The following is a 27,751-nucleotide window of genomic DNA, read 5'->3' as shown; positions in this document are numbered from 1 at the left end:
GGATTTTTATTTTGGGTTATCTTGTGACTTTTACAACTAAATCAACACAACTCCTGCACTAATAACTTCAATGCTCAGTAGTAGTGGGATTGGAAATGAGAAAATTATATTTAAAATTATATTGTTTTCTTTGCATTAAGAAAAGAAAATGTTGCACACAAACAAAATATACAGTAAAGTCTGAGTTAAAGGTCCCATGGTATGAAAATTTCACTTTATGAGGTTTTTTAACATTAATATGCGTTCCCCCAGGCTGTCTATGGTCCCCCAGTGGCTAGAAATGGTGATAGGTGTAAACCGAGCCCTGGGTATCCTGCTCTGCCTTTGAGAAAATGAAAGCTCAGATGGGCCGATCTGGAATCTTCTCCTTATGAGGTCATAAGGAGCAAGGTTACCTCCCCTTTCTCTGCTTTGCCCGCCCAGAGAATTTGACACACCCATGAGAGAGACACATCATGGCTTTCAAACAAGCAAAGTGGCAGTTGGTCAAGGCCAATCAAATATCCAACCGGCTTGATGTCAGCAAAAGACAGCAAGGATAGCATTTTATTTGACAAAAAAAATCATATTTGATTTTCATTTTAAACTCGCTAAAAGAGATCGTTTGCAGGATATTCAGTATGGCAGCAGTACATACAAGATATTTGTCCAATTTAGTTTGACCCACTTGACAGATAACAAAATCAACAAGTGAAATGAGACAGACTATAAAGGGAGAGTTTTGATTTTGAACAAAAAGTGCCCCAAAAAAATAAAAAAAAATAAATAAAAATGCAACCCTAAACCCAGACAGTAGGAGCTTTTTAGATGCAGAGGTAACATCCGACAGCACTGACCTGGTGATCTTGTCGGTGCAGGACATGGTGATGAGCTGCTCGCCCTGTAAGACGCCGTCCCACGTCTGGATGGGCCCCCGACATCGCACCGGCACCGTCCCCTCGCCTGACTCGATTTTGGTCCGCAGGTGGCTGCGGTGCTTTCTCATGAGGTGTCTGCTGCTGTGCACTGCCAACGCAACACATTACATTATGTCATTTCTTATTACACGGCTTTGCTGGACAGCCAATTCAATTAGCTATTAATGAAGTCCGTTATTTCTAAATAACACAAAGCCGTTTCAGATCTAATCAGCAGCCAAGATTCATTTTGTAGACTTCTAATCACATTTACTGAAAATGCACCAGGTCAGAAAGACAGCAGGTAAAATAGGCTGGAAACAGTCTAATATTTTATAGAAAACGATCCATTATGTAGTACGCATTCGCTCTCAAGTGTTCCATTCTCTGCCTAATTAGGGATGTTCTCAGTTACTAATTATTGGTGTTCACGTGCAACTAGCTCCATGTAATTAGAAAAGATGAATGTTTATCCAATTTTATTGTCAGCCAATAAAGGAGTACTTTTATATATATTTTAATAAGATGACAGGTACAGTTTCCAGTGAAAGACAAACATTGCAATTCCTTTCAAAGCAAAAGTTTAAATGAGGTTAATAGCTTCATTTACGGAATTAAATGTATTATCTTGGGACCGTTGACTGTCTAATTGTTAATGAAGTAAGCATTTGACTGGATGTACGGAGCAGCCTGTGGTTTGGAAGGAAGGTGAAGGAACCATTTTGCTGGCTTTAGCAAAGGGGGGTGCACCCTAGATGAAATTCAGACGGTTAATATTAGGCACGGTGTGACGTTGTACTGTAAAAATAACCAACAGTACCAACCTCGTCTTTGAAACCCTGTTAGTGAGAGCACAGGCTCTCAATCTGTTTAAACCACTTTCATGTGGTTTCCTGTGGGCCTACAAGGCAGCATGACCTGTACGGGTGCAACTTTTCCTAAATATGTTATTCATAAAAGGTCCGCATAGTATCAGAAAAAGACAACTCCACACTTTCAGGAAGAAGGAAACATTGAAACAGAAGCACTGGATACATTATATCGTTTTTTCTTGCTTTCAGTAAAATTACAATATGGATATCTCCCTAATAAGGTGACCAAGTGTACGTAAACATTCACCGCTTCTGTTTTAATAACCTCTCGTTCCTCTAGGCTTAAATTCTTCCTTCTCTCTTCCTCCATGGCTGTTGCTTCGGCGGATGTGAAGCTAAAAATTAAGCTCTGACTTACAGCTCAGAAATGTTTAAGAACAGTCAGGAAAAGGTACTAAGTAATTTTCTAATCTCTGAGAGCGCACTGCAGAAGATTTAAGAGGTTTAATGACCAAAGAACGTCAAGTTCAAAGGCTTCCGCAATGACAGCGTCATCTCTTCTCCCTCTCTCTTTCCATCCTTACTGGTTTTCATGACAATCTCGCCATGCACTGCACTGTAGCGTTTATTCATAGAGCTGAATAGCAGCTTCAGTCTGTGATGAAAGGATGGGGGCGATATATACATTCTACTGATGGAAACTGCAGTCCAGATTCCATTTCTGAACTCGTAGGCCACCAAAAAAAAAATGCTGGGCAAACCGTGTGAATGAATATACAATTTATTTTCAGTGGGTAAGCAATAAAATGTCATCTAGTCAGCACACGGCTGAAAGACATGGCTGAAAGAGGCCATAGACGGGATGTGACATGAAAAGGATGCCAGCTTCCTGACATAAAGTGTCTGGAGAGAAAAAAAAAGCAGAGCAGTGGCTTTCAGAATAGCTGCCAGAAAAAATGATCTCTCTATAAACCTGAGAGACTGACTGAGAGAATGAGATAATGAAGAGAAAATGACTGCAATAACATTACAAAGAAATGCATGGATGGATTAAAAAAAAAAATTGCTTTATTTTGATCTCTTTTCGGTATTGTCAACCTATGTAAAACAAAAGAAAGAAAGGCCTGGTGTCTTACAGTCAGTGGTGATTTCATAGGGCGAGTTGAGCCTCCCGTCCCCACACGGCGACGTGCTGATGTACATGTGGAAATGGACGTTGTCTCTCAACATGTAGCCGCACTCCTTGTGCCGCACAAATATCGACTCCTCCCAGTCCTCTGGCCTTTTACTTTAGGAAAAAAAAGGCAAAGAAAAACAACAAGTACAAGGGAGACTGATGAGAAAGGTAGCAGCATTCATCACAGCATAGGAAATAGATTTCCACTTTTTGTTTCCAATGATGAAGTGAGGCAGGGATGGAGAGAGATGGACACTGGCCCTCTCTCTCTGACCACAGTCCATTCTCCTGCTGTCAGACCGACATTACTCAGGCTGTCCAAATGTCTCAGGGGAAACACTGAGAGTGAGTTTAACTTGTGCTCTGTACATGCTTTGCATTTGAGTCGTGAAAGTGTCACCATGAAAGTCAACTTAAGAATTGGCTGGGTTAAAATACTGGCTGAATATAAAACAAACATTCAAGAATACATTACAGCTAGAGATGTTCCTATACCAACATCTGAAAAGCCTCCGATACTGCCTAAAATGCTGGTATCGGAAAGTACTGGAGCTTATGCACCGATCCAATACCACGTAATTTATCTCAGAATAAAATCTACTTTAAAGTAGTTCATTTATGTTCTTTTTCGGTTAAACTGGATAATAAAAGAAAGTTCTGTGGCGTTCATTGTTCATGTTTCTTCATGTTTGTTCATGTTTTAAAAAGAGTTTAGTCTCACTTTGCCAGACCTTCCTCCACAGCGCTGCGCAGGAAGGTCTGGATAGTCCACACAGCAGTCCGAGATGGGAGAAAAACGTGCTCTGGTTTATTAGCATTTCTTTAAACCAATCACAATCGTCTTTGGCAACGCTATGCGCCGCACGGAGCAACGGTGCCTCTGCAAAACAGCCTCGAGAAGGAACTTGTTTTGGTGGAACGTGTGTACATTCAAAGGTTGTTTTAGTCGTGCAACAGAAAACTCCGATTGGACAGATAGTCTAGCTAGCTGTCTGGATTTACCCTGCAGAGATCTGAGGAGCAGTTAACTATAGTCCTCACAAATCCACCAGAGTTTAAAATGCCAACACAAAGAAAGTGGAAGGTAACGGACATCGGCGAAAAGACATGCATTCGCGGAATTTTCTGCTGCACCGGAGCGATCCCGGAAGTGGAACGTCGTGGATATAGACTAGGTGACACATCATCTAACTTTAAAATCTGGGTCACTGTTTCTGCTCTGAGCAGGAATAAGGCTTTCATCACTCACACACACATTAGCACGAACACAAAGTATATTTAGACTATGCATCTCAATGCAAAGCACGGCTGTACTCTTTATATAACCTCTCCTCCGTCTTCGATGTCCTTTCACTGAGGGTGAATATGGAAGTTCTGGCATTTTGTTTGGCCATTTCATTATGAGTTATCTTCCCCATTAGCCATTTTACTCAGCTGCAAAGTCTCTGTACCTGCCATTCAGCATTGTGCTAAGACAAAAAGTCAGTGCTGTGTATGCAAATATGACATTCAACGATCTAGACTTCTAGCCCCTAATCTGATGAATCAGCCTTGCTATCAAGTTCCTCAGGGAGCACAAAAACATAATATATGCTTATGCACTGGAGGCAGTTAGGAGTCAAAACTCATCAAGATCGTCTCTTAATACTAGGGATAGACCGATTATCGGCCCTGTCTGATTATCGGGCCATTTTTTGACAGTTTGCAGATTATCTGTATCTCCGTTTTATTTGCCTGATAACCGATAAAGTTAATTCATTAAAAAGTGCGCTAGTTTGGCTCGGCTACAGCTCTGTGTCTGTCCCTCTGCTTCAGTTTCACTCACCACTGAGTCTGACTTAATGTCCCGACCACAACACTATCTGACTATCTGTTACTGGGTATTGTGTTGAAAGTTTCTCATTTATTAAATAATTGCTTAAAGCATTTAAACAAAGTTTTGTGTGGGAGTTTGTAACATTCCAAAATATTAATTTTGACTTAAAATATTTTAATTTTCACTGTAAATGCATATCTTTTCCAAATATCGGTTACTGGTTTCATTTACTACTAATAATCTTTATTGGTATCGATATCGGCCTTGAAAAACCAGTATGGGTCGATCCCTACTTACTGTAATAGTGGTAAATATCCTGGTGAGTTTTTGTGCATCAGAGCATGCTGTACAGGTTGCAAAGGCACACAAAGTAGATACATTTTAAAAAGTGCTAAAAAACAAATAGGCCATTGAGACCCTGAGCTGAACCAATTCTATTCAATTTTCTTTATAGTATCAAATCATAACAAGAGTTATCTCAAGACACTTTACAGATAGAGTAGGTCTACACCACACTCTATAATTTGCAAAGACCCAACAAGTCCAGTGATTCCCCCAAGTGCAAGCATTTAGTGTGACAGTGGCGAGGAAAAACTTCCTTTAAGGCAGAAACCTCGAGTGGTGAGGAAAACTTCCTTTTAGGGAGAAACCTCGGTCAGACCCAGGCTCTGGATAGGCGGTGTCTGACGGTGCCGGTTGGGGGTGTGATGAACAGTGGCAATTATAGTCACAATAAAGACAATGGAACTATGACTAGAAATAGGAGTTGTAGTAGTTCACGGCGTAGCAGGGCACTGCAGGGCATAGCAGGACGTAGCAGGGCTTAGCAGTTGTGACAGCTCCTAGGCCTCAAGACCTATTAAGTCCCTTTGGTTGCCGGGAATCTGGGGGTTGGCTAATAAGTACTGATGTTTGACACCTGGATGAATTGAATGCTCATATGTCCATAAATAGGAGTGCCTGGGCAGTCACTCTTTCTCTCTCCCTCCTCAAGGTTGCTTGGTTTGTTTGGTTTAGTTACTTTTGCGTTCTAACATTGCTACACACATTACTGATAAACTTATAGCACATTTGTGTAGTGCATGGATGTGTGAAGGTGTAGCAATGTTAGAACGCAACAACAACAAAAACGGAGTGCACAAACCAATGGGTGATGTCATTGATGCTACTGTACGTCCATCATTTTTAAAGTCTATGCTTTTTACGTAAACATCCACATTAGATGATGATTTTAGGCCAATCTCCTTCTCACATTGGTTAGGATAATCAATGGGCCAAACTTCCACACAAACATTCAGTGTAATCATTTAATTAATTTCAGAGTTAAAACTAAAGAATCCATAATTTGAGAAATATATTTTTTGGCTAAAAAAAGAGTTAGTTTTCATGTATATGGTCAGCAAAGAAGCATGAGATGAAGGCGATTGATTTTTCAATAATAAGCCAGTTTTCCAGACTACCAATCAATTAGTAACAGCCAGCATTATTGAGTTTTGTTTTTGGGGATTAAGAATGTAAATGCCGGGCGCCCAGATGGCTCAGTTGGTAGGGCGGGGGCCCATACAGTACAGGCCAAAAGTTTGGACACACCTTCTCATTCAAATGCGTTTCCTTTTATTTTCATGACTATTTTCACTGAAGGCATCAAAACTATGAATGAACACATATGGAATTATGTACTTAACAATATATATTATTTATATATTTAATATTATTTTTATTAATAAGGGAAAAAATTCCACTAATTAACCCTGACAAGGCACACCTGTGAAGTGAAAACCATTTCAGGTGACTACCTCATGAAGCTCATTGAGAGAAAACCAAGGGTTTGCAGAGTTATCAAAAAAATCAAAGGGTGGCTACTTTGAAGAATCTAAAATATAAGACATGTTTTCAGTTATTTCACCCTTTTTTGTTAAGTACATAATTCCATAATGTGTTCATTCATAGATTTGAGGCCTTCAGTGAGAATCTACAATGTAAATAGTCATGAAAATAAAGAAAACTCATTGAATGAGAAGGTGTGTCCAAACTTTTGGCCTGTACTGTATATAGAGGAGGTTTACTCCTTGACGCAGCGGGCCCGGGTTCAATTCCAACCTGCGGCCCTTTGCTGCATGTCATTCCCCCTCTCTCTCCCCTTTCATGTCTTCAGCTGTCCTGTCAAATAAAGACCTAAAATGCCCAAAAAAGTATGAAAATGTAAGTACAGTATGTCTTGGTGTCTTAAAGATATAGCAGAAGATAAATCTATTACCTCAAGAAGAGTTCAAGTTGAGAGTAGAGGAAGCGTAGCAGGGCTCTGCGGGCCGTGATTTCAGCGTGACAGTCATTGACCACTTGTCCCTGGTCACTCAGATACTCCCCGTTGATACACTTGGTGCCCGTGGATAACGCCACCACCTGGGCGTGCCTCAGGTCCAAGCCTGTTGAACAATTACAGACACATAGTTTGCTTGTGATACGATCGGTTGACTACATTGATTCCATAATCCAAAAGTTTTATAGTAGCCCTCAAGTGTTTACCATTTAATCCGTGCCCTTCCTCACCTTTCTGTCCATAGGAGACATTTTCATTAATCGTTAAGAAAGAAGTCCAAGAACACACTGACATTTACAAAGGAAGAAAACAGACTTACATGGCTTAGATTGCTCAAATTAACAACAAGAATCCAACAGTAAGGTGGCCAAAGGTGAAAAGCATGGGTGCTCAAACTAAAAATGGAATTAATATTTCTCTGTATTATATTTATGCATATGGGATAAAGACTCATTTTGGAAGAGGACATGATACAATAAATAACATGTGGAACTCCAAACACATGTTTGCTTCAGAAATCATACAGAAATAGCCAGACATCTTTTATCTATCCCGTATTTTTGTATGGGGGAAGAGACATCCTAACTTATGTATTTTAGAAAATTGAGCTACAGATGAGACAAGGACTTTTCCAGGTTTAAGAATTAAATATTGGATAATGGATGCAATAATAATAAACACTCTACACCTTTGCACATTTTAACACTTTTAGACATTTCCAACTTGGCCTAAGAGCAAAATAAATATACATTTGGTATAATCGTCCAAAAAATGTCCGAACAATACTTTGTATAAAACATTTTCACATCATGGCAAGTATTTTAGAGCAAAGTAGCATACAATAAAAGTAAAAAGATAAGAAAATATAAATCAAACGGAAATAAAATAAAACCATTACAATAAAAGCATTAACAGCGATGGGTGGATGGAAAAATAGGCCTCAGACTGAAGATGGTCATATCTGTAACTTGATCAGACAAGGTGGAAGAGTTCCATTTGCTCACACGGGGAAACGAAAAGGAAGACATAAGAGGAGAAGAGAGTAAACAGGTCATTCTGCCAGATAACTTTGGGTTATTTCCATAACCACAGTTCTCTGAGTAGCATGAGTGAGCGTCTCTTCAGAAGCTCCTATCAAACCACACCAGCCAGGATTAGCTAGCTCCAAGGAGTGAGGGAGGAAAGAGACCCTCCACCTATAAACAGGGCTGGCACCACACCTTCTCATTCATATTCCTAACTCATTTTTGTATGCAGAGACGGTCTAACTTATGTATTTTAGAAAATAGAGCTACAGTTGCCTCGAGGACTTTTCCAGGCTAAAACATGTAATCTTGGATAAGAGATGCATTTGCCGAGTCTAAAGCCAGTAAAGGAGGAAGGACTCTTTTTTCCATATTTACTCTGAAACCCAAGTTCAACAGATGATCTGTGTGACTTTATGGTTGCTTTAAGAGTCCTGCAATGAGCCAATCACTGACACATGTAGCCACAAGGATCTAGAGCTACCTGAGTGGCCTTTCTCCTGCCTCAGTACATTTTCCTAATACCTTTGGAGGACTAGATACATCCCTGATGTGTCCTCTGTGGGTGGTATACTGCGATGCAGATATAGGCATTCATACATCTAATGTAGTGAGCCAATCACAAAGGCCTTGAATACACAGCAAGGAACCAGACTTTCTCTCCACATCAAAGGAGTCTATCAGGCCTGCTGCTTCTTCCACCTAAACGAACTGGAAGCAGGTTGGTCACTCCGGTGGCCTTCCTGCAGGAAAAATATTTTCTTTATATACCATGGATCCATGGGAATCGGTGCCCTAAAAGGGGCATTAGGGGTGTCTGTCAAAGGTTTAGCATTGAACCACAGGAGTGATGGCATGCACATTTTCACAAAACTCATCATCCCTCTTTTTCTACTGTTTTGCATCCTTGTGACAGCTGCACCAAAGACAGACCCCCTGGGATGTCTCTGTCGGACCATCCCTGACTCACTGACTGACTGACCTTGAGGTATTTAAAATTCCTAGGAAAGTACCAGGCACCTGATTTTCCGAGAGATTTCCCAGCTCCTGGTAGGGGCTGTGCCATGCAGTAATTAAGCATCTTGAGGGAGAAACCGGTACAGTAGGTTCGCTTCATTAGGAACTCAAAGATTGCTTGGGCATGTTTCCAAACTGGATATTTACCACAGTCTTGTGTTGGGTTTTGTGGAAACCTTCATTAAAGGTCGGTAGTAGGTAGGTAGCTGCGGCGAAATGGAGATTTGGATTTTTACTTTTATACCTCGATAGCGATCTTGGGGCGGTATTGTAGGTCTAAAAATTTGGGCTTTCACAAAATATTTACACAATGAGTTTTTGATAAATAATCATCAGTAATGTTGATATAATGACGAATGACAAAGTGGGTAAAGGCAAATAATAGAACAGCTAGAACAGTCTGGTAAGTTCAGAAAATGACATCACTTTACTGTCATGTAGCCTTTAAAACCTGGGAAAGACAACACTTGTGTCATATTACGATACTACGATATCCAAAATCTAAGACAATATCTAGTCTCAGATATCGGTATAATATCGATATATTGCCCAGGCCTACTTGCTACCTATCTGGAAGTCTAGCTTGAGGTTTGTGAATGAGTACTGGTGCCTTGTCAGACAGATTTATGGGGGAATGGTCTTTCCCCTCCCTGACACTTGGGGCCTTGGTTCCACCCAATTCTGTTTGGACAGCATGATAGAAGCTTCTAAAGAGGTGACTGTAGCGGCATTCTCAACGTGAGACATGAAGCAAATGCTATGAGAGAGATCACAGATCACAAAGTTATCCTGTCTCGTGTTGGTTTTCCTTTGAGAAAAATACGCTTTTCTCAGTGAGGATTCAGGCCAGTGCAGGGCCATGTGAGAGCCTGACTGACTGACAGATAGACAGAGGTGGTGCAGTGGGGGGAAAGAGGCTGGATCAGCACGTTAACGGCATGCCATGCCACAAATCTCTCCCATCGCCTCTGAAAGTCAGGCTTCGCTGGTTTCAGGCAGACCTGCAGGCACCGCCGGCCCGGCACATGAGCTTTTATCAGCCTTGGCCCAGATGGCACTGCGGCGGGAGAGTCCTGACACCTCCACTGATGAGGAATGGGAAGGAGGGCAAGGGAGGAAAAAGTTAAGGGAGGGAGGAGTGTGTGTGGTGTGTGTGTGTGGCAGGTTGAGGAAAAAAAGAGCATAGAGAAGAAAGGAAAGTCTAAGGTAGGTTGGAATAAGTTCAACTTTTACTCTAGAAACTACAGCAGAAAACTTAAACTATGTTGTATGGACTTTAAAAATCTCAAATGAATGTACTGTACTATTTCGATCAAGTGTAACAACATCAAAGTAAACCTTAATGTCTAGTAAGTAGAACCTTTCTCATCCTATTTTTGCCAGTAGAAATAAGTAGTAATAGTAGTCGCAGTAGTAATAATAATTATACTTGTTTTCCAAAGAGTAGAGGAATGATCTGCCTTATTTCTTCGTGTTTCAAGTCATTGACGCACAAAATGAATCAAACAATTTCATCGGCAAGTTATTATGTTGGTGTAACTTAAAGTACTACACTACAGTTGCATATTTAGACACCCAGCAGTTATGGAGCAACATTAGCATTCATTGAGAGACATGTTTTGGACACCTGGTACTATTTTAGCTCTGTTTTTGGTCTCTGCCAAGGTAAATATCTGGCATTTAGCTGCTAAATGCTCCCATATGTTTATCAGCTAGTCTGTCTGTTCTTTAGTGCTGGGCAGTTAGCATACAGTGGCTGTTTAGAGTTTTTTTACCGAAAGAAGCTGCAGCTGCGGCTAAAAACAACACTAATAAGAGTGGTTTGATTAAACCAAAACAATAAAGTTGCGGGCTTGAAAACCAAAACAATGAACTAAAAGACGCTAAAATGCTTCGTAGAGTTGAAGGGAACTGTAGAGTCGGCCAGGGTGATGATTATATGTGGGTTCATCACTAACAAGGGAGACCTTTCATATACAAGTAGTCATGGGATCCATTGTTAATATAGAAATATTGGTTATAGCAGCTTACTTTTTTAATGGTTAAGACGGATGTTTCTTCAAAGAGAATCTCTAAAACTCTAAAAGAAAACCAAAACAAATCCATTAAATGATAAGAGCCAGATTTGTTTTCTGGATTTGGATTTATCCATTGTATAAATCAAATGTTAAGACATTGTCCAAAGCAAGAATTGAGGATACTGAGTTCCAAAAAAGTATGATTTAGCATCGCGCCTTTGTTGGGGTGCAAACAGCTCATTAACAGAATTATTTATATACTGTATACACAGCTTCAGAAACACATCATCCTGTGTATGCTGCGGTGTGTAGTGATTAATCAAATGTGTAAACACTGAGATAATAATTAGTAAAACAACACTTTGATCAAAGTATCAAAGCATCTTTTTTTTAGCACCTTTGGTTGTGAAAGAGTAAATTAATGTCTGGAAAAAAAAACAAGTTAAACCTTCTGCGCAGAAAACATACAATATTTACGACTGTACACAGCACCATAAAAAAATCTCTATATCATGAGTTCAACTATTGGCCTTCCCTTTAAGCAATGCACCCCAATTCCTCCTCGGTGATAAAGCAAGTTCTAAAAAGGTAACAGACTCAACCAATTTCATTCTCCTGCTTTTCCTTGCCGTTCCACTTCGCGATTGTTTAGATCAATTTTGCAGTGGATAATTTCTGCTGCGCTGCTCACTACCCTGCCATGAAATTGGCACTGAGGTTGCCTTCAGTTTGCAGGAGAGAGGAGAGGAGGAGGAGAGATGAATGGAAGATGGAGAGAGAGAGAGAGAGAGAGAGACAGTGAGAGAGGAAAAAAGAGAGCGACGCACACACAGAAGTGATAGAGAGCACCACAGGCAGTGTGCTGTTTTTAAAACCAGGAATAATCAGCTGCATCACAGAAATACAAAAAGAGAGGGTCAAAAGGAACAAGGTAGAGTGGAGTCAAAGGCCTGAGGCTCTCTTCACACACAAATACATCTGTTACTGGTGATTCAAAGATGTCACACCCCAGGATAACAGCACTGTCAAAAAGCATGTACATCACAGACTGAGACGTGGAACTACTCACTATGGCAACTGCACTATACTGTTCAGTGCACAATACTGTCAACGGACCTTAACAGGAAGACAAAGCACACACCGCCTCACTATGGCAACTGAGGAGGTAAACACACTTTGTGACAGCACATGGAAGAGAGGTCACATACAGTAGGTATTCATTTAACACTCTATTTTGATGACTGCTCCTGAACTGTGGAGTGGAGGGGGAAATAAGGTAGGGGGAGTTGTAACAATCAAGCAAAGCAGTGCAATTTCCCTGTCAAATAATAAAAGGGAATTTTGCCTCCCGACCAGGTCAAAAGTGTGAGCAAATTGCACTCATATTCAAGTGATTGGCATATTCAAGATATTACCCACCTTTGTTTATGGCTAAGTTGGCCAGTGTAACTTTTTTTAAATCTACATTAAATTCAGGTTTCCTCCTGAGAGAAGCTTTTGCGGCTGGTCTCGAGTGCTGTGGCATAGTCATACTGCATTTAAAAAAAGGAAGTGAGGTACTTTTTTTTTTGGTCACGACTGATGTCAACACCTGGGACTAAGTGTATTCTTCCCCTGCCTCCGACTGTGTCAAAGAACTATGTCCTGCTCACCTGCACTGGGTGCCATTGATTGCCCCTTGTGCCACTGAGTCACGAAATGCAGCCTTGTTTCTCCTTTAACAAAGCAGGACATTACGACCATATTGGTCTCTGGTCTGAAAACAAAAGACTAAGCATTAGCTTTTAAGGTAAAACAGGAAATATGTTAAGATAAGATAAGAAAAACTATTGTCTGTCATGAGTGACGTAAATTAGTCTTTGACAGGGCAGGCTCAAATGGCATAAAATCCATGTAAAAAATCCATATAAAATCCATATAAAAACAGTACAAAAACATTGACAATACAAACAGTGCTACATGCAAAACAGTGCAATAAAAAGACTGAATGGAGTGGTATATGTTGCCTATGTGTGACCTTTCAGTGTGGTGATGGCAGTCGGGATGAAGGATTTTTTGTATATGTTTTTCCGTGCAAACGGGACTTTGTAATGCCGACCTGATGGCAGTAACTGAAAGGATTGGTGGAGGAGGTGGGTGAGATCCTGTGTGATTGTAGTGTCTTTCCTGAGCACTGACCGGGTGTATAGTTCTGTTAGGGGGCTTTGGGAAAAGTGAAAGTGAGTATGGATTCAATGAGTGACCAGCGAACCACAGTTAAAACGTCCTTGCTGACACAAAAAAGCTCTGAGCTTCCTCAGCAGGTGGAGGCGCTGCTGGGGCTTTCTTGTACGGAGTCAGCAAGGCATTTAAAAACTTCGACCAGCTCAACTGGCTGACCTTTGATGCCAGGGGGTTGAAACATTTGCTGTGAGCTCAGCGTTCCCTTTGCTCCGACAGCACAGCTCTGAAGCGGTTTTGTTTTCTTACGTTAGAATCTAAAGTCATCATATTTATCAAACAGCAACAGCATATGTATTACTTCTGTTTTTCTGCCTAATGTTGCATTGCCTTCACCACACAACCCTGGTTCACTACTTGCTCTGTCTGCATGTTGGCAAAATGGCCTCTCACCACCAGGCTGCATCACACTGCATTACACAGCGCTGCAGCAGACTGTGAGACAGCCGTTTAGGCTGTTCGACCAGACAGCCTCACCTTAATGCTGGGAAGCTCCCTGGAGAGCTACAGAATAGGTTATAAAACAGTTTTTGCAGGCTGAATAGTACTCTCTTCATGACGTGTTAATTGAACATCATGTGTAAAAGTGAAGGAGCGCCCCTTTTCATTTTTCACACACGCTACTAAAGCTTCCCTGGATTTTTCCTTATCATCATGGAAAAGAAAACTCAGTTTTATTGAGATGATGCTGTTTTCAATTTTAGGGTGTTAAGGGCATGTAACATACTTAAACAAGTAGTGTACCAAAGGAATGCTAATAAATGCTAATAAGGACAACAAATATCCACACTTGGGCTGCTGGATAGCTCACCATGTCAATGGATGGACTGTATTTATATAGCGCTTTTCTAGTCTTAACGACTACTTAAAGCACTTTAACATACAGTAGTACAGGAACCATTCACCATTCACACGCATTCATACACTGTGGCCCAGGCTGCCGTACAATGTGCCACCTGCTCATCAGATAAACGTTCACACCCATTTACACTCCGATGGCGCAGCATCTGGAAAAATGTGGGGTTCAGTGTCTTAAGGACATTTTGACATAGAACTGAAGAGCCAGGGATTGAACCACCAACACTCCGATTGGTAGGCTCTTACCACCTGAGCCACAGCCACCCTGTATAGGGGTTTACTCCTTGATGCAGCAGCTGGGGGTTCGACTCCAACCTGCGGCCCTTTGCTGCATGTCATTCCCCCTCTCTCTCCCCTTTCATGTCTTAAGCTGTCCTATAATAAATAAAGGCCTAAAATGGCCACAAAATAATTTTAAAATAAAAAATGATCCACACATGTGGAGATCCACTAAAAATAGGCAGGAATCCCAACCCAATAATGTATAAAGTCTTCCATGGTCAAGTTATTCCTCATGTGAAAATGTGTCATTTGGATTTTACTATTTAGTAGCAGTGGGCAGCCATACTGCAGCACCCAGGGACCAAGTCCAGTCCTGAGGAGACGGCCTTGGATCAGTAAGTATTCCTACAGCTGACACATGTCTTTGGACTGTGGGAAGAATCCAGTGGTCAAAGTGCTTATGTATACTTTCCAGGTAATTTACTTGAGTATTTCCATTGTAGTTACTTTGTCTGCTCCACTGAATTCCTTAAATTAATAATGCACTTTTTTTACTTTACTGCATTTATTTGACAGCTCCTGGTATTTTAGTAGATTAACGTATAACATACTGCACACAATCCATCTTAACAAGTCATTTACACCTTTTTGAGTCTTAAAACAATTGAACTTACAGTAAGTCATTTATTTTTTAATATTAGTGCAACAATCCCATATTATGTCTTCTTTCAAGATTCTTAATATTTCTAAAAACAAATCTTGAAAACAGGTGATTTCTATTGGAAACAGGTACAAATAATCTGACTAGACTGGCAGATCTTATTATTTAAAAACATACTTTTAGGATTTAATTATACTGTACATAATTCATTGCTTTTAAAATTTTGATTTTTTTTGCAGTGCAAAACACAATATAATCATCATATACATAGAGAAAATAAGCTCTGCCTTGGCCAGCTGCAACATAAAAATGCTTTCTACAGGTGATTGTGTAGATCATAATAATAATCCAATAACATCATGCATTATTAGAACATGGGCGATTCGGCATAACGAGTATGTTTACTTTTGATACTTGAGCACATTTTGGTGCTGATGTTTCGCTTTACTAAATAACATTTTGAATCCAGGACCTTTAGTCTAACAGTGTATTTGTACAGTGTTGTATTTTTACTTGAGTAAAGGATCCAAATACTTTTTCCAGTACTGCAAGAAACTGGATATACCTGTGCAAATACGATAAACTCCAGCTGAACTACTGCAGAAACATATAGTCAACTGATGCAAATATCTACAAACCCCAATTCCAATAATGAACCCACCTGTTTCCAATTAACCTGTTCACCTGTGGAATGTATCAAACAGGTGTTTCTAAAACATTCCTCAACTTTCCCACACTTTTGTTGCCCCTGTCACAGTTTTTTTGGAACGTGTTGCAGGCATCAAATTCAAAATGAGTTAATATTTGCACAAAAAAAAAGAAAAAAGTTTGAACATTAAATATTTTAAAGGATTTTATAAGGATTTGCAAATCATTGTATTCTGTTTTTAAATTACGTTTTACACAACATCCCAACTTCATTGGAATTGGGGTTTGTAGAAGATATTAGAGATGAAGCCTCGACAAAAAATTAAAAAATTACATATTTCAAGTGAAAAGTGAGGAAAAACTGTTAAACAGACTTTACTGGCAATCATGATTAGGAACCACTGGGGGAGTCCAACAGAAGAAATCCATATAAATGACATGACCATGAACGTTACAGTGATCCATAATTACACAAGGCAAATGCAACCGACAGACACTGCAAAGCTATTATCGGAGTGCCTTTATTCTCCATGGTTAAAAAAAAAAAAGTGAAAAATGTTTCCTAGTAAACCACCCATTATCTCTGAGCACCATGAAGCAGATATTAAAACGTTTCTTCTAAAGCAGAATGAGCTCTCAAGGTCAACTTTTAGTAAACTCTATTATATGCCATTTAGGTTGAGCTCCATACATCCTATCTTTCAGGTGTTCTTTTATCACTAGATGTTTGATGATTACACTGAATGTCATCCAATGCGCATCGTTTGAATAACAGACAATCTCTGAAAATGCTCAGCACTTGCAGAAAAAGAAAAAAAAAAAAGAAATTGGCGAGAGTAGAGACTGCACCCTGTTGAATCTTTATTAGCGTTAACAGGCAACCGCTCTGAACATATAAGGGTGTCTTTGTTAAATGCTGCTGAAGCTTTCAAAATCTCTCTCACTGCTGCAACACACCCTGGGCACATCTCTGCTAAGTTTTTTTTTCCGCCTCTTAGCAAGCCGTTTTGTTGCCGGATGTGATTATTGAACGTTAAAATTTGCGTCAGCCGGAAAAACCAGATAAAGAGTAGAGAAAAATCCCTGTTTGAAAATGGATATGCAGACTTAGAACCATAACTTAACTGTCATTTGTTAATCAACTTGTTTGAAACCCTTTGCTCTCATCTCTTTCTTTGAGTCCCTGTGGTATTTTCCCCTACTTGGAGTCTTACCACCCTGCTAAATAAAAAAAGCCTCAGAAGAAGCTTCTCTCATCCCATTCAACAAACACGTTTTTGAAAAAAAAGGAAAGGAGGAGGAAGGGGGCTCTTTTCATTTAGCATTTTCCATGTGGACGTTGCTGATTTTTCATGTCTCTGAGCACATCTGAATACTGTTTACCATGTCTGCACACCCAATGTTATCTCAGATCGATTCAATGAGATTTTCCACACTATTTGACAACGTGTGCTGGCGGTTTATTTTGGCGGTCGTCTCACAACTCTCAGCCTGGTGGCGAGGCTAATCTCACTCAGGTTGGGGCTCAACTGTCTCGGCGGGACTCCAGCAAGGGTGGGGGGTTAGCTGTCTGTCTACGGTTCAAAGACGGACTCTGATTAAAATTCTTGAGGCAAAAGCAGAGGCATGAGACACAGAGAGAGATAGAGAGAGAGAGAGAGAGAGAGAGAGAGAGAGGGAGGCAGGGGGCGGAGAAACAGTACAGGGCTCCCCAGTGTTCCTGTCAAGTTTGGTGTCTTTGGTGCCCGGACGGTGGCCACTGCTGCTGCTGCCGCCTCACTGTGAATACTTGGCAGCCCTACGTCTGGATCTCTGAAGATAACGTGTGCTATTAATATACAAACAGAAGCAATTACTGGGAGGCAGAGGAGAGGAGAGGGATTGGATTAGGTCAGGATGAGCGCCAGTCCCACTGAAGTCTAAACTGATGAGCTGCAGCACTCCAAAGACAGGAGAGATACCAATCCCTCCTCACTGACCCCTGCATCCACACAGCCTGCAGCCACACAGGGAGATAACACTCCTCTGTGTGTGTGTGTATGTAAGGATTTGTGTGTGACAGGACTCTGTGCAGACCGGTGTGCATTTGTGTGTATGGTCATTTTTAAATTCTATCCCACAAAAAATGAAGGACCTATGTTTTGTAACATAGCTTCCACTTTATGTCTATCTATCTAACATAGCTGCTTCACCTGCTTAGTTTTGGGTCTATTTCTCACCGTTATGGTGATACTTTTAGTATAAGTGTATTTTGAAATATGCCAAATGTTGGATGAGCACTTTGGAAGCCAGGTGCTAATGTAAAATGGTGTTTGACCTATCATTAGGTGCAGTGGGTATCAGGCTGAGCTACTGAGCTCTCTGACAGGTGACACCATTCTCCAGCACTGACCTACAGTAACATACATTTAAACTGCCTTTGAATCCTTCTCCCACCCAAGTAAAGAGCAGATACTCAACTACATGACCAGACCATATACCTGCATTGATTCTGTTTCGGATAAACTACAGTATAATGGCTGGCCCAACTGGCTTTATAGGCATAATCTGAATGCCATGGCCTGCTCAGTTGTCCAGCCACTAACACTGTATTTGTTGTTCCACCAGTCTTACAAATAGCCAAAGGTTAGCAACCACTCTGCTATAAGAAACTAGTCCCTTGACCAATCTTCCCAAGAAAAAAGGAATATGTGCATGAGTGTAAGTGTGCGGGCAAGTCTACAGAGTCATCATCAGGTGGGCACCCTTTCATAAACTGCCTTTGAGTTAGCCCACAACACTGACTCACTGGCTCAAAAGTGTGTTCCAGCATCCCAGAACCACCCCCTCTTTACCTGCACCCACACACTCAACACAGCCATCTGAAGCGAGCTGCATTCACTTCATTCTTTCTGTAACATCACAAGCTAAGATCATCACCTAATAACATATAAGCTAACAACACGTTAAGCTACCTAGAATGTTGCTGTCAACGGTAACATGCAGTAGAAGTCTGCAAGCCCTGGTCCAGACGGGCCGAGTTGATTCGGGCCGGGCACTGCTGCGTAACTTGATTGATTTTTCAAATCTCCAGGCATCCTTATACACGTACCTCTTAGTAGCGTGTGTGTGTTTTTGCGTGTATCTGAGAAAGCGCGCATCAGAGAGAGTTGGAGCTTAAAGTCATTGTCGTCGGTCTTGGGTCGGACTCGGGTTGAAAAATTTGTCGGCCGGGGCTTGAACACCACAGACCAGGGCCGGATTTTGGGCTAGGGTTTTTGGCCCGTGCAGGGCTCTAGCATGCGGCCTAGCCCACCAAACAATCCTGCTCCGCTACCTCACCTTAGCAAGCAACAAAAGCTATCACCAATGACTAATAACAACGGCTAACAACAACAGCTAATAACATGTTAAGCTAGCTAACATCAACGACTGAGAATAACGTCTGACAAAAGCTAATTGTAAATGACCCAAATATTGTTTCTCTGGTTAAGTTATTTTCTGACGCTAATGCTTTTATATTGAAAATTCCGAATCCGGAAGTAAATATACGGCCACAAAACGAGAAGGAAAAGGCAGTCGAACAAAGGCATACAGTAATATTGTTGTAGCACCTGGCTGTTAGAGGCACAAGGTATGTTAGTTTACATTTAATTTATTTTACAACTGTTTGTAACTTGGGTTACTTTGTGGTGTGCCATTTTATGGTTTTGCCGAGATTGGACAGTACAAGCTAGCAAGTTAAGCTAACATTAGCATATTGCCGTATTGGCCAGTAGTTGGCGTTGCCTGGTTACGTGCCTGTTGTGTAACGTTACATGAAACGGTGTTAATTGAGTGATACTACAGTGAAGTGGATGTAAAGGAATGTTTCAAAGAAGCAGCATTTTATATATTAATTTGATGTTTCATTATAACTTATGTTGATGTCTGAGTTAAAAAATACTAGAAGTTAAATACATACAGCATAAAAACACTCAAGTGTAGATTGTCAATAAGTTAAGGGGAAAACGGTTAAAATGAGACACTTCATGATGTACTGTATGTAAAGTAAAGGCGTTGTGTTCTTTGTTTTTCTCAGCTCTTATGGTGGTTCAAGATATTCAAGCTGTAGTAAGGAATGTTACAAAGGGACAATAAAGCTTTCTAAATCATCAGTAAATAAAGAGCCAGACAATTATTCAGCCGGGGATGCTACAGTAACAATGCAACGTATTCTCATGAACGGGTTTGTATGATGTCGTACGAAAACGTATGCACAACAATTCGTATAATATGCTAAAAAATTACGGCAACCGCCGGCTAGTCACCTGACCACCGGTCACATGACATTTACGTTTTGCAGTCTTTACGGTTACATTTAGCCTAGAAAAGGTTACTGTGAGTCGGGTCGTGGTTTCAGAGGTTGTTGTAGTTGAGTTTAGCTGACAAAAAGTGACTGTGAGCCGGGTACAGTGCACCGTAAAGTGACGGTCCCTTCAACGGTCAGCGCAGTTGAGTTTAGCCAACAAAAGGGCATCGTCATGCGATGACGACATTTAAGGTTAGGCACACAAAATTTCCCCTTAACTTCTCCTGGGACACAACCTCCGTTCCTGCGCTTGAAAGCCCTGTGTTTTATGACTGGATTGTGGGTAGTGTAGTAGTTCTCCATGACATCCCAAATAAAACATGTTCTTCTTAAAACAAGGCTGATTTCATTCACGGACTTGTGGCTTCTACAGGAACATAAACCACTGTTTCACAATCTTGCAGCTTGTGGTAACCTTGGATGGTTAAGACATTATGGCAACTAATCAAAATCCTTACGCAGAATATGAATGGGATCTTCACTTCTGGAACCACACTGTTGAGCTCTATAGTGTGTTTTACAGGGGAGGTGGCTGACCCAGGACCCACACTCACCAAGGAGCACCACATAGGAGCACATAACATCACATGCTCTTTAAACCGTGAATTCCACTTCACAGTTTTCTTTTTATATTTTCCCCGCAATCAAAAATTCGAAAATTCTATAATTAACTTAGTTTGACATAAATGAGTGAGTTATACAAGCTGCAGAATACATTTGACATAGATGTTGTTGTTTTTTTAGGGATAGTTGGCTTGACTGTGAACAGTCTACAAGGGCTAAACAACTGCAAAAATAAAAAGTAAACGTAAATGTTCTACAGTATTTCATAAACTGCAGATCAAAAAAACATGACAACTTGTTTTGTGCAAATTTCATGAGAGACGTTCCTGGGCTTTATGTGTGTGCATCAGTGCACATATTGTGTTCTGAGGGATGTGGAGTGTGTCAAGGTTCGTACATACTGTATGGGTCCGTGTGTGTTGTGTTAGTGTGGGAGGCCCTGATGTAATGTGCACCAACACCAAACATGAAAGATAAATGTCTAGTAATAACTTATTGTTTCATGCTGCAGGAGAAGAGCAGTGTGAAGCTTCCTCCTCTTTACAGTTCCTTCAGTGTCACTCAGTCGGGTTTCAGATTAAGTTTTAAGCTGATCTAGTTAAGGTTTCCACTGTGGCATGTGGAACTTCTGTCACAGCTGACTGAGCACAGCAAGTCCAGCATGCAGTGGGGATGACTGACACTCACTACCATGTGTCATTCTCCTCAGAGACTCTGAATAGTCAATAATTCATCACGAAGGTATATTCTCCTCCACAAGTGCAAGGTACAGCATGGAGTGGAGGCTCCCCCCCCCCCACTTAGTTTATCATTTCTCTCTCAATCTAGAATTCCTTCCTCTTCCCAATTCTTGTCCTATCTCTCTCTCTTTTTTTTTTTTACCTCCCTCCCTCACTCTCTCTATATTGCACCACTTCAATAATTCAAAGGGATATATAAAAGTCAATGAAATTTGCCATACCTCGGGTCATTACGATGCCTGCCAGGGATTTGTGTCGAGCGTGCGCAGGACTGCAGCTGCCCACCAGCGACCGGTACTTCTCTCTCACCAAGTGGAATATTGAATCGGCAAAGTCCTGAAAAACACAATTGCGCCCTTAATTTCTACTAGACACAATCTATGGCGGTATAATATTCCACTTCCCTATTCTGTTCAGGTAATGCAGTTAGTTTTTGGGAGATTGGCCCAAATGTCAACTTACCTGTTTAGCTATAAGTACAAGGAAATCAGTCAAAAAAATCTATGTACATCATTATAGTGATGTTTCCAACACTACCATACATGTTGAGTAATAGTAGCATAACCAGCAGAAAAAAAGATTAAGGGTTTAGTCGTGCCCGTTTGCCACATGCCATGTAGTATAAGCAAACTACACATAGTACTACACATACTGAAAATAAAATATGAATAACTTCATATAGCCAAGATTACTGTAGGAACTATTTGTGGTGAGAACGTCACGTATTCCTCCATTGTGGAGTGATTTCTGTCTGCACACAGTCCGCCTTTGGGAAACACTTTTTACTTACATATGTACAGTGAAAGTACACCCCTGGTATCCACCCAGCACAACACATATAGATAGATAGAATCCTACTATCACTCAACATAGTGTCTCTGTAGGGGAAACATACAGTGAATGTTGTCATCACTTAAAGGTTAAGTTGACCAAAGGGGCATAAACTGTATTATCTGTATATTTTATGTATCTATATATATTATGTATGTCTTAATAGAACAATTATGCTATTTTTTGCACTTCAGTCCATTGACAGTCAAAGGTTATCTAAGATTAGAACATACTTCACATTAAAGGGGCACTCCATTTCGATTTCACACCTTAAGTTCAGTTTACGCGACGTGAGGAGTACTGCTCAGCCAGTGAAAACTGTTAGTCTTCTGTTGCTTTGGAGAGAGCTTTCCAAAGTTTGAAAGAATACAAATAAAAACTAAAATAAAAAAACCTCGGTTTGAGATTCAAAATGTTATTAATTAATATTAATATATATAATATTAATATTAATTACAAACACGTGTGAAGTTTGAAAGATGTGGGCATTCAGGGGTCAGGGAGGGTCAAACAAAAGATGCTATGGAGTTGCACTATGGGAAATGTAAAACCCAACATTTTATTGGGCTTGACTCAAACTATAGACCAAAAGTCAGGATGACTTGACCTCTGATACTTACATTTTGACCTGTTCTTTTTTATTCTGTCTCTTGTGAGTCGCTCAATTTTGTTGAAGCTATAGTGCGTAGTTTCTGTCTCCCCCATAAGGAATTCTAAGTAATGACCACAAAACTGTCGGCGCGTCCACATGACACAAGCCTTCCGTGATCGCGCACTGTGCCAACCAGAGCCTTTAAGTTGTCCTTGGAACGTCTGAAACATTAAGAAAACTCACCCAAGTTCCAGCAACAATTCCTTTCTTATTGTCTCATCACATCAACAAAATTACTTTTGATGATGGGACAATGGTTCCTACAGACAACATGTGGCTCCAGTACCTGACTAGAACGTTACATTTGGAAAGGATAAGATATGAAATAAAGGACAAACTAGCACAATACATTCAAACTTGGGGTTGTAGACTACATATATACACTGTTGTACTGTACATCTTGAGCGAGTTAGATGAGTAAGAGTAGTAGGTTGAGGAATGGGAAGGGTATGGCGAAATTAAGCTCTCTTGTGTGTGTTTTTTAAATTTTTTCTCTGTTGGCTTTAATTCTGTTTTTCTGTAACAAATATTTTATATACAGATTAATGATTGTAATCTTACTTTCATCTTTCTAAAAAAAAAACGAGAGTTGACTCGACTAGGTAACTGCACAATAATCTTTGGCTCAATAAAAAACATATTGAAACAATATATACAACATATTCCACCATCTATCCTGAGACCCTTGACCCATCAGTGATGCTGGCTGTGGTCAGAAGTGAAACAGCCTTGAAACTTTCAACCTGAGAGGGCAGTGAATCACTTGCTTTTAAGCCTGATGTTAAGTTACTTTTTAGTAAGAAAAAATGGAAAGGAAAAATGAGGAAACCTCAAGCAGAGCCTGCAATAGGTTAGATCTGCAACGACTAGTCGACTAATCTATCGACAAAAAGAAAATCGCCCACTATTTTTTATTTTAAAGTAATTTTTCAGGCAAAAATGCTGTTTTCAGCTGCTCCAATATGGAGATTTCCTGCTCTAAATCATATTAAACTGAATATTTTTAGGTTTTGGACTGCAAAATAAGACATTTGCAAAATAAGACATTTAAAGACATCACCTTGGACTTTGACGAACCGGGATGGACATTTTTCACTATTTTCTGACATTTTACAGAGCAAAGGAATAATCGATAAATCGAGAAAATAATTTGCAGATTAATCGATAATGAAAATAATGGTTAGTTGCAATAGAGTACAAGGTAGATATAAATAACAATTGTTACACAATGATTAGATTACACACTGTTTCCTGTATTGCACTTACAGATTGCCTATTGCTGCTACTGACAATATCTGACAGTGTAGTGTAACGGCCACGTCAGAAAATTACCAAACTCATGCAGATGCAACATATATTTCATGGGAGCTTTTTTGACATTAACAGCGAAATAATCATTCTTAGGGGAATGCTTGCTCATTGGTGTAATCGGTAGCATCATATTCTCTATATATTAATACATAATCAAAGAGGATGTTGACACTTGTCCCAGCTCAATGTTTCTGATTGTTCTCTCTCTCTGGCTTCACTGAAAGAACATGTTGGACATTATTTTTTACATCAGTTTTTGATTTCCTCCACCATCTGCCGTCTGTAGCTCCCTTTGTACTGAAAGAACAGCACATTGTTTCAGTTTTGTGCTGTAAACAACCTCTATTTGAGCCCTGAAGCAACCCACGTCTTTCACAATATAAAATGCAGACTGTACAGGATTTATTGATTGATTTACTATCCATCTCTCCAGCCAGCCAGACACTTCTCACCACACATCCACTAAATCCACACTGTTAAACAGATGTTGCTAAGACATGTGGATCATATCCACCACTGTCCCAAACCTGTAATGATCTTTAATCTATTCGGTAATTAAGGGCTTAGTCTCCGAGCGGCCTTCGTGCCAACTGTAGAGCATGCTGTAAATGGATCACCGGGAGATGGCAACAAAGTGGCAGCAGAGTGGGCCTTTCGGACAGATTGAGCCTGCAGTAGCTGAGAGGACATCAACAGATGCCATGGTGACGGACGCATAGAGTGAGAGAGATTAAGGGTGAAAAAAGACGGAGAGGGTGACTGAATTAGCGAGCATACTGCACATTATAGCCCTCGTCAGGGCTGTGAAATACTCTCACAGTTGGAACCGGCGGTTTGTGGTGTGTGTGTCCAGAGTGCAAAAATGTATCCCCCCCCCCCCCTCAAAGTGATCAATGCTACTTCACCAATAGACCATATATTATATACCTAAAATAGAAGTATTTTAAACTAAGTAAAGCGCTTTAACGTGAACAGTCTACAGTGCCATAGAAGGATAAAATCCCAGCGGCAGTTGCTGGTTGTATTTAGCTGCTACATAGTTCTGGGACGCCGGCTACCATCAGCAGATTGTTTAGCTGCCAATAGGTGACTGCGAGCCGGGTACAGGCACCGCCAGATGGCTCCAATGGTAGTGGAGTTAAGCCAGAAAAAGTTACCGTCATGCGGCAATGACAGGTACGTTTTAGGCACCATAACGACTTGTTAATAAGTTTAGGAAAAAAGATCGTGGTTTGGATTAACACATTCCCGAGGAACGAACAAAGTATTTTTGTTTTCGCTGCGAAGTGAACTCCGCTCTCCGGCTTGAAAGCGCTGTGTTTTCCATTGAATATTGAAGTGCATATTTAAGTGTTGTGGCATGCCTGGCACTATATCCATGGTAGTGCAAGGGGGATTTAACTCTTGCATTTTTTGTTTAGTTGTGCATGATCAAAAAACATCCACCCCTCAGTTTTTTTTCACAAATCACACCCTGTGTGTGCCCATGTGTATCCACGCACATATTGCTGCTCTGACTGTGTTTGCCTGAAGCGTTTTGGGGAAAAGAGCAGAAAAGGAATGTGAGAGTTTGTGAAAAGTCAACAGTGACTAACTTTTAGCACTTTGCTTCAAGAGTTATGACATATCGAGCTCTGTAACAGTTACATGACAGCTCACCTCGGAGATGAATGTCCTTGTCTTCAACAACTGGCGAGACGGACAAAATGGAAGAAAAAAGTTGTCGTCTGAACTTTTCATCTCATGTTGTTTACTTTATGCTTGAGCGATCAATCCCGTCAAAGAGCATGTTTGTCGAGCCCTAACTCAGTGCAGCTCATGTTGCAGTGACGGGGACAAAATAAAAAAAAATCAAGTGGACAGATTCTCATTTCCGTAGATTCGGTGTGACCAAGGACTCTCAGAAGTCAATTTATGTTACAAAAGATATTCACCCTTAGCAAAACGTGACAACTGACAAAATGATTGATAGTGTAAAAGTGAGTAACCTCATGAAATATTAAAGTTCCAGGATTGTTAGGATGTCCAGCCCAGAGTGGTCCACTGCATCTATAACTGGTTACCATATCTATGGTAAATATCTATGAGATGTAGGGTGTGTGTCAATTTCGAGTATTCTTAAAACCTCTTTATGGCAGTCTTATACTGTGGGAGCATTTTTAGAAATTCTACATTTAAAGGAACACGCCAACTAATTGGGACTTTAGCTTATTCACCGTAACGCCCAGAGTTAGATAAGTCCATACACACCCTTCTCATCTCCGTGCGTGTCGTACCGCTGTCTGACTCACCCACCGCTAGCCTAGCTTAGCACAGATCCTGGAGGTAACCGGCTCCATCTAGCCTACTGCTCCCAATAAGTGACAAAATAACGCCGACATTTTCCTATTTACATGTTGTGATTTGTATAGTCACAGTGTGTACAAATAACAAGGTCACATGAGACACAGCCATCTTCTAACGTATACAAACTGGGAACTATATTCTCAGAAAGGCGAAGCACTGCTACTTCTGCTACTTGGGCGGAGTGATTAGCACAACACCTGAAAAGCACCGCTGTTACTCTCTGCTCCTCACCACGGGGCTTCTCAGGTGCTGCGAGCAAATCACTCTGCCCAAGTAGCAGAAGTAGCAGTGCTTCGCCTTGTGAGAATATAGTTCCCAGTCCTTAGTTAACGTCTTTGTCAATGTCTTTCATAGAGCAAATAACGTTATTTCTTTCAGAGCTGACATTTCCGACCATAGACCTGTTTTATAGTCTATACCGTAAACATATGTAGTTTCCGACTGGGAACCAAGAATTTCCGACATTCCATGTCAAATTGAACACAACGTAGTCCATGCCCCTCGCCTGGCATCATGGCGGTACTGAAAGTCGGAAGAAAGCAGCAGAGTCCTATTTGATCATGATTGTGTCAGATAAAAGCAAGTGCCTCGCAGTGGAAGGTGGTAAAATAAGTGGACACTTTATTAAAGGGAAGAATCCCATGAATTTTAAAGTACATTTGAGAAGCGCGCACAAGGAGGCTAACCTAGCTTACCTTAACAAGGTAAAGGAGAACGCCAAGCCCCCTTTCCCCGAAACAGAAGCTAACCCCGGTACCTGGCGTGGATGTATGGGTACAGGGCCAGGCAGCATGACGGAGACAACCGCAGGACAGAAAACACTACAGGAGGGCTTTCACCGGCGACCCGATAGCTGCTGGTTAGTAAATACGCAGGAACACCACAAGCGGGAGGAAGCGCGGGTTAATATGTGGATTGATACTGGGATGTCTACACAACTGTGGGAGTCGATTGACTTCAAAAAGTTCGCCACTTTACTCAAACCAAAGTTCAAAACACCTGTTCCTGTATGTCTTGCACTTACTTCTTGTGTAGACTGTTTACATATTTGTGCTCATGCTCATGTGTACATTTTATGTACCACTAGTATTGCTGAATACATTTTGAATACATATTTCTAAAATTGTCTGATGTTTTTGTTGAGTTATTATTACACAATACTTTTTCTGACCTTTTTGAATCTTGCCCCTGACAAATATCCCATATTACAAAAAAAGACTAACTAAAACTAATAAAAACTAAACTTAAACTAAGCATTTTCAAAAAATAAAAAATAAACTAAACCAG

General features: G+C 40.6%; 1 protein-coding gene across 1 annotated transcript in view; it reads right to left on the bottom strand.

The window, feature by feature from the left end:
* The window catches only part of adarb2 (adenosine deaminase RNA specific B2 (inactive)), a 223,291-nt gene that overhangs the window by 14,086 nt on the left and 181,454 nt on the right, over window positions 1-27,751 (bottom strand). Inside the window, exons 4-7 of the mRNA XM_039790896.1 lie at window positions 21,546-21,660; window positions 6,959-7,127; window positions 2,845-2,996; window positions 837-1,005 (exon numbers count right to left, since the gene is read on the bottom strand). Coding sequence (XP_039646830.1) covers window positions 837-1,005; window positions 2,845-2,996; window positions 6,959-7,127; window positions 21,546-21,660 — 605 coding nt within the window. The remainder of the gene's footprint in view (window positions 1-836; window positions 1,006-2,844; window positions 2,997-6,958; window positions 7,128-21,545; window positions 21,661-27,751) is intronic.

Source organism: Perca fluviatilis, chromosome 22 (genome assembly GCF_010015445.1).
Source record: "Perca fluviatilis chromosome 22, GENO_Pfluv_1.0, whole genome shotgun sequence".
In the NCBI taxonomy this organism is placed as follows: domain Eukaryota; kingdom Metazoa; phylum Chordata; class Actinopteri; order Perciformes; family Percidae; genus Perca; species Perca fluviatilis.
The sequence above is the reverse complement of the archived record's forward strand: the minus strand, read 5'-3'. Positions and strand labels throughout refer to the sequence as shown.